The 11,882-nt window shown below is 37.9% G+C and overlaps 1 protein-coding gene across 1 annotated transcript; it reads left to right on the top strand.

Moving 5' to 3' along the window:
• Positions 1-8,866: 8,866 nt before the first annotated feature.
• On the top strand, positions 8,867-11,283 carry pdcb (phosducin b; the record flags this gene model as incomplete). The annotated part of the gene is made up of 3 exons (XM_079244692.1): positions 8,867-8,912; positions 9,917-10,065; positions 10,768-11,283. The coding sequence occupies 3 exons, from the start codon at positions 8,867-8,869 to the stop codon at positions 11,281-11,283; spliced, it is 711 nt and encodes a 236-aa protein (XP_079100818.1).
• Between the last annotated feature and the right edge of the window lie 599 nt (positions 11,284-11,882).

The following is an 11,882-nucleotide window of genomic DNA, read 5'->3' as shown; positions in this document are numbered from 1 at the left end:
AAGAAAGGACATCACCATGAATTTCTCATAAAAAGGCAATTCTGCTTAAATAATGAGTGCATGAGATTCCTACTGTTTCAGATACAACAGGGAAATACTTAGGAAAAGAAATCTCTTGCAGATCGAATCCCTGATGAGAGTCCAAATAGATTTATTATTTTCTTTAAATGACCCCACAAGCGTCCATTTCCAACAAGCATAACAGACACTGTGCAGAAATGATCACATTTTTCCACCTGTTTGCAGTAAGAAGTGATGATAATGGCTTATACCAAGATACATCAAGTGTCATTTTACTATAAACAAACCATGAAACCATGTACAGGGTTTGAAGGTACCAAATTCATGCCTACTGTAAATAGTCATATGGACATGGCTAATTACAATCAGGCTTCCACTTTGGTAGCCCTGTCACCGCACATTATCAATCTTTATCAAATATTTGGTGCACGTATGCAAAGACAGATGAAAAATCCCTTTGGAGCAAAACCAACAGAAAGTTGGCCATGGTGGTTCAAAGTAGCATCAGAAGTCCAATTTCATTTTACTGTCACCAGAATCAGAAAGAATGTTCTGCAGGCATCTAGGATGAAAGCTTTTATTTCTGTGTGGGGTTTTTTTGTCCGATGGTCCTGTCCAGCATTAAATCTCCTTTTGTTTTTTCATTCATTTTGCAAAAATGTTTGTTTTACTAAGTTTCCATAGTACTGCTGGACCTGATTGGAGAAGAAGACAAAAAAAGATACGATGAGAGCAGAGAGGAATACACAAAACAGGAAACACTGCAATCCATTCTCAGATTCTTTACCGTCTGCTGCACTTGTGCATAAACATATAGGACATGTCATGGCTACTCGCAGGAAGACCAAGTCAGCAACTAGGAGGAGCACCAGAGATAAACAAAACCAGAGACACACACAAAAATGAATTATTGGAAAATGTGAGTAAACCTGCAGGACAACTCAGTGACTGTGTGAATATGCAAAAAGCACAGAGTGAAACGTGTTCGCTGAAGAGTGATCATGCAAATCTAACCCCGCCTAATGTCAGAGGCAGGCCAGGAAGACCCCAAGAGCCTGAAGTCCAGAGAAAACTGTTGCTGTTCTCTGCAGGCAATGTCAGGCAAACTTTTATATGACACCGTGACATCATAAAATTAATTTAAATCACTCGAGTGTGATGCAGTGTTTTTCAACCACTGTGCCGTGGCACACTAGTGTGCCGCGAAATTCTCAGGTGTGCCCTGAGAAATTACCCAATTTCACCAAATTGGTCTAAAAAGCAGCTCTGTGTTCAGGCCCCAGTGAAAGATAATAAAATTCCTTCTTCTTGTGATTATCTGATTTCTATTCAAGAGACTTTGACTAGATGGACTTTATATTTTTACTATGGACTTTTTTTTTCTTTTTTTTTTTTTTTTAAACATTTTGGTTCGTGATTTGCCTTGTGTTTTTTTTCAGTAAAAAAAAGTGTGCCTTGGCTCAAAAAAGGTTGAAAAACACTGATCTAATGAGCATGAAGGTGACGGTTCTTACTCAGGGTCTGACCCAGAACAGATCTGTTTCCTGTCTGTTTCAGTCTGTTTCAGTCCCACTTAACACCTGGAAGTGACTTTTTTTTTTAATGTAATAACTTGCTCTCCAATGATCAACTCCTTCAATGTGCTTTACAACCTATAAAACGCTTTCATGATACCATTGTACAAAACTAGACTTCCTTCGGTAAACAGAGCCGTGGCAAACATTAACCTGTTGCTATGAAACAGGAAGACCCTGTAGCTGGTCCATAGTTCTGCAGATTTTCTTCAAACATGGCTTTGAGGGTGACAGTCTGGCCCTAAACTGAGCCACACTGAGTATGCTGGATAGGTCATAATATTCTTCTGCACCCCCTACAATTTTAATCAGTAAGCTCCATCCCAGAATCAGAATAATTTTATTATCACTAAGCCATCGTCCCGGCACAACGAAATGTCTTCCAGCACAACACAACCCGTCTATGAACAGGACCAGGCAGACTGAGGCAGCAGCTACTAGAGGTGTACCTTTCTAGCCTCCACCTCCTTGACCAACATGGATAAAATTCAGCACACAGCTAGAACATCTGAGAACCTCCAAAAAAGACACTAAGGCGACAGTTTTAATTGAAAAGGATTTTGGCCATTTTTAAAAAGGAGTCCCATTTTTCTTTTTGTCCTTTTCTTTGCATTGCATTTTATTGAACTTGTCCTACACATTTTTTTATCATACCTCCCTCAAAAATATTTTTAAAAAAAAAAACTCTCCAATAATGCTAAATAAAAGATTTGTAAAAACTTAGGAAATATCATCCAGTAGAGATCTATGTTTCACTTCATTAACTCATAAAGCACCCAGTCTGCTCCACACTAACCATGCTTCAATCCAGTTCCATCCTGATCAAGTTTACATCATCGGATGTTGAGCTCCACCCTCCGGAAGCAGGAAGTGACTCATTTTAAAGTCTCAGTAGCCTGCATTATTCTGACAAACTTTTCTATACCGACTCTTTCCTCATCCTTCCAAGAGATGATAACGATCTTCACACCAGCTAAGGTGTTGCATTGAATATGACAGAGGTGATGAGCATGTCATGTCTCACACCCCTGCAAGACCATGGCTGGTCTTGCTGCACCGAAGGTGCCAAGATGCAGATGGTCCACAAAAAGTGCTGCTTGCTGCTTTAATTTGATTTTCTATCTTTAGCATTTTCTTCATTATGAAGAGAGGGATTTTTGTTCTCTAAGTTTTGCCTGTCCCAGAGGCGTTATCTTCATTACCTCGAGTAATGATTATAAACAGTCTTTCCCTATATGCTACTGGGGAACAGAGAAATTGTCCCAGTACAACCTCTACACTGATAAAATAAAAAGAAGCGTCATTTTATTTGGGTTCTGGAGATGATTCATCTAATCTTTTTATCACATGTCCGGTTTTCACTAGAAATGCTCCAAATATTGTGGAAGTCCTATATATAAGTTTTACAAGAGGTGGAGCAAAACCCAACATGGACTGAACCTTTTGAACCAGCTTTACCGGAAGGATCTCGGAAGTGACAAAAATATAAAATACAACATTCCAGTATCCATTTCAGCTAACTAAGATTATTTCTCACATGTAAAAACTCATAAAAAGCTTAATTGTTTTTTAGCCTTTTTGTTCGCTTGCTTGTTTTTTGAGTGAAATATGTGCCGGCAGAAATCTTGGAATTGTGGGTATTTTTAGACTACTAGGCTAACCCTGACCCCTTCGCTGATCTGCAGCAAGGCTGCAGGTTAAGAAAAACAAAGTCAAGGTGTGCGTTTGCTTGAGAACATTTCCTCCAAGCAGCACGCATTTTGACCTTGAATGGGTTGCTGAAAAGTCGGAAGTTGGAAAAAAGCCAGATGTCTGTAGGAATCACCTTTACAGTCACTTTCAACGTCAGACATTTGTTTCCGTAACATGGATGAAAAAAACACTCACTGAACCATGAGAGGCAGTCAGGGGCAGAGGGGGCACAGCTGCTTAAAAATGGAAATGAAACCTCCTGAGTCATTTCAGCAGAAATAAAAGCTAGAGCTCAACTAAAGCAAACCTGGACTTTCAGACTTGCAACATAATAGCTCACAGCTGTCATAATATTGGAAGTCTCTTAATTCCTGCAGTAAAAATGATTTCACCCCATGAAGATAGAAAAGCCCACTGAGGCTAGAGCTCAGCCAGTGGAAAGTTACAGAACTGTACTGGTTTTCCAGACAGAAAAGGAGCTGGAGCGGATGCAGACTTCAGGGAGAGGGGCAAGCAATTTATCTTTTTTTTTTTTTTTTTTTAAAAAGTGATTATCCTGATGTGTCATGAAGCCATTCCAAGGAGTTAATGACCTTACAAATTCATGCTACATAATAAGTCTGAAGAAGGGAAAAAAACTGGTTTCCTCATTTTATTTCCTGATATGTCAGTAGAAGTTTAATGGAATAAAACTTCTGTGAAGATAAAAAAAAAAAACTGACTAACATAAGGATCTCCTGAGTTCCGCCTGTTACCTTAAACAGTAGTATCAGGAAAAGCCGTTGCTTAAATTAGCTGCTCCCACCTTATCTAAAGAATGCACCCATGAATGAGTCACCGCACAGAATAAAGAACTTGCTCATCCTACCTAAAGTATAGTATGTGGGAGAGATGCCAAGTCCCCATTATGTGTAAATGGACTTGTACTTCTATAGTGCTTTTCTAGTCATACAGACCACTCAAAGCGCTTTACACTACTTGTCACATTCACCCATTCACACACACACTCACTCAACACACTCATACCCCGATAGGCACATCGGGGGGCAGTGTCTTGCCCTAGGACACTTTGGCATTTCAGGGGAAGCCTGGAATTGATCCCTCAACTTACCAGTTGAAGGACAACTGCTCTTCCTCCTGAGCTACAGCCGCCCAACGTGTAAAAGATTTACATCATTGTAGTGGTGTTATTTACATTCCATGTCTGAATGCTTTCTCTGTTTCCTCTCTGACTCAACGTTCAGTTTGAAAAACCCTGTGAACAGTGTCACTGGGAAAATATGCAAATTATTTTTAAAATGTTGGAACTCTACACAGGATTGCATTTTTAATATATATATATATATATATATATATATATATATATATATATATATATATATATATTGCACATGATAGGATTACAAAAGTAATAGCGTCACTGAACAACCATTCAGCATCGGAGTCAAGATCTAAAAAGAGAAGACTGACCTCTAGTGTTTAAAAAAAGATGCAAAAGAATAAACTGACCCAGAATCACCCCGATAACCAGCTAAGACAAGTGATCCAATCAGGAGTGATCCTGTGACAGAGCAACCATGAATGGGATGCTTATACACAATCCTCTGCACCCATAGATACCGAAATACAGGTGTCCAGAGTCTTCCCTCAAGTTCTAAGATTTTAAAGAATGTTTCCTACATCCTGCAAGTATGTCTTTTTTCATACAAAAAGACTTCACTGTACCTTTTTACCTGTTCATTCATTCATTCATTCATTCTTTCATTCTCCCCATTGTTTAGCTAATGGTGTCGGGGAAGCTGGAGCCTATCCCAGCAATCATCAGGTGAGAGGGCAGCCTGGATAGTTTACCAGCCCATCACAGTGTATTTTTAAATATTATAAAGTTAATTTCTAAGCCATTTTACTTTAAAATACACACTCAAATGAATTGTGTGTTGGTTGTTATTCGGTAAAGTAACAGTTTTTGTCATTGAGACAAGGGATGTTCGATATTGACTTTCTTACTTATGTCCTGTTTTTGTCCAACTCTTAATTGCCAATACCGGTATCGACCGATACCGATTTATTTTGATCCAATCCCCCAAAAAAAGAAGAAAAACAAAATCATTGTCAGGTGGCATAGGCATCACTTAGTGCAAAACAGATGTCTGCTGACACTTTGAAATAATTTTAAAAGATGTACACGAGTCCACTTCCAAGTGTCAATGCAGCTTGATGATGTCACAGCCACAGGCTTTTTTGCAAGTTGTGCCAAACAATCATATCTATAAAACTACACGATATACAAAATATTTGGTCATTTTGAGTTAGAGGAGACTTAGCTGAAGAATTTGATATGCAATATGTACATGTTGTGTAAAGACTGTCATTTAAGAAAAAAAAAAGTAAACAAAACCAATACCAATCATTTCCAATCATATTTTAATGGCCATATTGGCTGATAATATCAGTATGCTGATAAAATCACACATCTCTAATTTAGGTGCTTTGTTGTTTTGGTCGGTGTATGCCAGTTTACTTGTTTAAAGTGTCCACCAGGAAGAACTTGTTGGAATGAAGAAATTTTAAAGATTTTCAAACATGCCACTCTGTCTGTGGTAACATGAAATGACAGTTCGGTCTGCTCTTGAAATATCTGCGATAGGCTAATGCAATTTGATGCTGATGTGCATGTTTGAAAAAAGTAAAAACATGTGAAATGGTCTGCTGACTTCCATTTTAAGCAGCCTCTGTTATCTAGAGGTGAGGCCCCACCTGACAGGCATTCTCTGTGTGCCTGAATAAAAGAGCCTGGTAATCCTTTAAGCCAATAAATATGGGACAGAGACACATAGACGAAGGGCAGAAGTCAGATACGTTTGTGTGAACTGTCCCAGGAAATATATGTTGGTGTGGAAAGCATTTGTTCTTCCTATTTGAGTTGCAGTGACTCAACACTTACCTAAGAGACAGATTACCAGGAAGGCAGGCAGAGAAAGAAAGACTTACAGCAGAGTTGGCTGAAGTTTCTCATGCAAGCTTTTGAAAATAACTTCAACCACAGTATCCTGTTACAGCTGAAAATAAATCGCATGGACACTTAATTGTTTTTTAAGAACAAAAAGAAAAATTGCTAAGTGTTTGATGACAATGGGGAATAAAATTATATATATCTATACATCTATATATATCTATATATCTATATATCTATATCTATCTATCTATCTATCTATCTATGTATATATATATATATATATTCATTCATTCATTTATTCATTTTCCGAACCGCTTATTCCAATTCAGGGTCGCGGGGAAGCTGGAGCCTATCCCAGCCGGCTTTGGGCGACAGGCAGGGTACACCCTGGACAGCTCGCCAGTCCATCGCAGGGCTATATATATATATATATATATATATATATATATATATATATATATATATATATATGTGTGTGTGCGTGTGTGAAATGAACTTAACTCTGATATGAGAATTTTTGAATGATTGCTCCTTTTATAAAAGACCATCAAGATGCGAGCTGTCTTCACTTGGATTCTCTCATACATTAGTATGATATTAGGATATAAAAAACCTATTGGTTTGATCACACTAAACTTTTTCTTTAGTTATCCTTGCTTTAAGTATTCTTAAATAATATATTTATCTGCATTATTTCTAACTTTTTCATATTCAGCATGATAAAATAACCCTAAAGTGTGCAGATGCTTCTCTCATCCATTCATCTTTAGTTTCACATATATGCTTTTAATACGTTTGTAAACATTAAAGAAAAACAGGATGAGGAGACAATATTGGATATTCAAGCTCCTGAAAGACAAATATGGACATACAATCCTGAATTAGGAGATGAGAAGACACAACAATAGGATTGTTGTGTTGAAGATACTTATGAAGCACATATACTGGCGTCTGTAAATATCCCCCACCAGTAGCTAGTTGTGTTTTGTGTTTTTAAAAAGACTTCTATCATGTTCATTTCATGTGAAGCTTTATGCCCTGAAGTACTTTGAATTCCATAGAAGATCACTTTATTTGAAAGTACATCTCAGGGATAGGCTGCTATCCCTCCTATTAACTCCTAACATGCTTTTCTTGCCAGTGCAATATAATACTGCAGCAGCTGTGCACAGCTCTTCATGAGGAAAGGCCGGCACCAGCTGAGTAATATAGTCATGCATTATATTTCTATTAAACAGAAGAAAACAAAACAAACTAAATGTACCCAGCTTTGAAAAAGGAGTGTTCAACTCTTCTTATCGGTCACTCTCCTCAACATGTGTAGTCAGGCCTTTATCTCGTAGAAGCTTCTAATTCCTGAAGTGAAATCCTCTTAGGATCTATGCTCTATTTCTGTTTGGTCTATTGGTTCTTTTTTTTTTTAAATCTCCATTAGACCCAGCTCATTGGCTGGAAAAGACATGCATGCACAGAAAAACACACTCCATCCAGCAAGAGACATCTCAGTGAAGTGATCGAGACTGCACCAGTGCATGGTTAGCAACTGACACACAGAGAGGACTTCATTGTGACTGTGGGAGGTAAGAAAAACTTATCTTGATTCTGGAGTAATCAAACTTAATTTTGAAATGGGAATTTTGATTTTTAAATCTGAAATGAGAAACAAATGTTTATTTTTTTCTGAAGCTCTTTAAATACACAAAGCTGATTTGGTGAACGTTTTGATTCATTTTGTTTAAATGTGACAATTTTTGTGATGTCACAACTTTAAAAATCAAACCATATTTATTTAATTTATACATTTTATCTATTTATTTATTTATTTTTGTTCCTGTTTTGTTCAGTTGGGAAGCGTCTGCACAGAACAAACCCTTCTTTCATTTGGAGTTGAATTTGGTCATGAGTTTGTGTCTCACTGGAAGTCAGCTGCTTACAAATGTTTGCCGTCGATCTCTCAGTCACACTGAAATTAAACATTTATGCATGGTTTTAGTTGCTACAGCTTAATTTGCACATGGAAAATCTCCACTTGGGAACTAGGAGGTTACCATAAAGATCATTAGACCAGATCAGCACCTTGGCTGCAGGCAGAATAGAGACTACTGGGAATGGGCCACTTAATCCAATCAGATACTGGCTTTGCAAACATCACACTATGGCACTGTTGCATCACAGAAGTCCCACTGCTGTGTGTAATGTAAAGTTTAGTGTAAAATGACTGCAAATTTATGTCAGCATGAGTTGAATGCTTATGAATCTACATAAACAGTAGTGTAAAGGGCTAATAGCAAGAAATGCAGATCTGATGCAGTTCAATAATCCTCTTAGACTGCATTAATTTAATTAAATATTACAGGACTCCCTTGGTTTCCCTTTAGCTTCCCTTCACCACAGTTAAAAGATCTTACTGTATCTGTGTTTAAGAACATCAATAACAAACATAAATATAATAATAAACATTTCAACAACAATAGGGCCCTGCCATACTTCGTATGGCGAGTACCCAAAAATGTGCTAGACATGAAAACTTTGAGTTTTTCAGATTGTACAAACTACAAAATGGCACGTTTTCACTCTGTATTTCAAATGTTCTCTTATGTCCTACAGGTAGCTGACCACAAAAATGTCTGACAGACTGATTGAGTTGGAGGAGAATGCGACCCACACTGGTGAGCATATGAACTGTTGTCTATTTTAACATAGTAACAATACTTTTGTTGGGTGTTGTTAGTTTAGTCATTAGACCTTAAGACTTACAATTTATGTATTAGCAGTGGTGTAGTGGTCCCTCGAAAAGTAGGTATACTCTCAATTTTTCACCCTTTTTTTAAAAAAAAAACAGAAAAGTAGCCCCCCCCAAAAAAACTCTATTTCAGAAAAAAATGACACGTAAAACTACTCTATTTAGTTCACCCCACAAATTGATCTATACATTTTTCACAATATTTCAGCTCTTTGGTTTTAGGGAGGAAGAGTTATGAAAGTACTAGCACAATACTGGCACACAGACAAGTGAAAGACAGACTCATAGACATAGATACTTATAATTTTATTATGTGTTCAAGCTAAACGCAGCTGATGGCTAGCTGCACCAGTGTTTATAGGTAACCTTACCTGATCTGCTGGGCAACATAGGTACATGTATAGAGATCTTTGTCATAGTAAAAACAGCTTCAGAGGGGGTTTAGAAGTGGGTATACTCTGTCCTGACTAAAAAAAAGAAGTGAGTATACTCCGTATGCCTTCGTATACCCTGGACTACACCACTGGGTATTAGTTTAGTGGAAAATACTTTGTGATGTGATGTGCTTAAGGAGACTAATAGTTCACAAAGAAATTGGCTTTAAACAGATAAAAGGAAGACTAAAGTAGTGCAAAGAACAACTTAACAGATGCTCTAATCTTCTTTCTCTTGCGCAAGACTGAAGCAATTAGAACGCTTCCTAAGAAGTTAAGATAATCCCTGCATCACAACAGGAAACATTACCTCCCTATGACTGATTCATTGTTACACATTGTCACAAACCAGTCAAGTTCTCCTTCCTTGTTTGAATATGTTGCTTGTATTTTTATTCAGGCTTGTCCCTACTAGCTTATATAAACCAATGGCTTAAAATAAGGTGGTCAGAGCACTTCAGAAACTCAGTACAAACTGTTGTTTGCTTCCTAATAGGTCCAAAAGGCGTCATCAACGACTGGAGAAGGTTCAAATTGGAAAGTATGGACCGGGAAAACTTGCCACCTGCCAAAAGAGAACTTCTTAGACAAATGTCTTCCCCTAATAAATCCAAAGAAGACTCCAGAGCGAACCTTAACCGCAAGGTACAGCCAAATAGTCCAGACCACACACACCTCTTTCTGACATGAGACGTAAATGTTCTGCAGGTGTTGGTCTCAGCTGATCTCTCAATATGAAACAAGCCTGCGAATGACCTCAAATGTAGCATGAACGATTAATGCACCCCACATTTCATCACACCACCACCAAACTGACTGAATACTATGCACTGAATTTCACTTCACTGTTTACTCAGTTAGCCTGCTGCTCATTACTATTATTTATACTATTTAATATCCAATTCCACTAGTGTTAAGGTATAAGACCTGTAAATACCATCTGTAATTATGATAATAGCTTCTGCCAACACTGGATGTATATTTAAAGCTCATACCCATCTGTATCTAATGCTCATAGTACTCAAATAAGTATACTGTGATAATCACTTAATGCCACAGCTGTAAAATACTTGTACATACTGCAGATAAGATATACTTTGCACTTGTTGCTTATTGTACTCTGGTTAGATGCCAACTGCATTTCATTGCATTGTACTTGTACATGTATAATGACAATAGAGTTGGATCTAATCTAATGCAGGACAACAGGTGACAGTGAAAGAAATTCCCTTATTATAAAATAAAAAAGTAGGCTGGATATTACCAACCTAAAATCTCACATGCATTAGCAGCTGTCGCTATCTAGAAAACATAAACTGCAATCATTGTTTTAAAATCATTTTTCAGATGAGTGTCCAAGAGTATGAACTGCTTAAGGAGGAGGATGAAGGCTGTTTAAAGCAGTACAGAAGACGTTGCATGGAAGAGATGCACAGCAAGCTCAGTTTTGGGCCCAAGTTTGAAGGGGTACACGACCTGAACAGTGGAGAGGCCTTCCTGGAAGTCATTGAGAAGGAGCATCACAGCACAGTGGTGGTCGTCCACATCTACAAAGTTGGGATCAAAGGCTGTGAGCAGCTGAACAGCTGCCTCGACTGCCTGGCCACAGAGTACCCCACTGTCAAGTTCTGCAGGATTGATGCCGTTGCATCTGGTGCTGCTGAGCGTTTCTCAGATGAATATTTACCAACCCTGCTGGTGTACAAAGCTGGCGAGCTGCTGGGAAACTTCCTGTCCTGCACGCAGCATCTAAATGAGGAGTTCTTTGCTACTGATGTGGAGGCCTTCCTCAACAGCTATGGCCTGCTGCCAGAGAAAGAGCTGCCAAGGTTGGAAGATGAAGAAGAGAATGACGTAGAGTAAGCAGAGCTTGGTGTCTGGGAAAGAACAGGAGCTAAGTCAGGCGGCTGGAAAGAAGATCTGAAAGAGACAACTCATAAATAAGATATGACAAGTTATTCTTTTGGGCTTCAACTAATAGAAAATGCCCCTGTAGAACATTAGAGTTGGATTGTTTTCCAACGGAGGAATTTTACATCCAGGTGATGAGGAAACTTCAGAATTGCAGATACAAGAGCTGCTGAATCAGTGAGTTAGAGCAAAGTGAGGAGAAGCAGCTTTCCTCATCAGTAACCTGACAAAACTTGCCAAAGCAAGCTGTAACTATATTTGCAATGGTCTTTTTTGTATTGTTAGAAAATTTTACTCGCTGTGTGTACTTGTAAAATTATTCATTTATAGTTTTTTGTTTTATTTGATTGAGTTTATATGTATACAAGTTGTTTGTAAATATTCAGAAGCCATACAAAGTGACATCCCCAGAGTTAATATGATATTTTAAAAATTTATATTAAATATTTTCATGGAGTTCTACTGAAATGAAAGAAAATATGCTAAACTATGAGAAGAGATTGGTTCCATACCAACTTTTATCAAAGAAGCCAAAGCACTCAGAAACATTT

Source organism: Telmatherina bonti, assembly GCF_933228915.1.
Source record: "Telmatherina bonti genome assembly, chromosome: 8".
Lineage (NCBI taxonomy): Eukaryota > Metazoa > Chordata > Actinopteri > Atheriniformes > Telmatherinidae > Telmatherina > Telmatherina bonti.
Note: the sequence above shows the minus strand (reverse complement) of the source record. Positions and strands in the feature narration are given on the sequence as shown.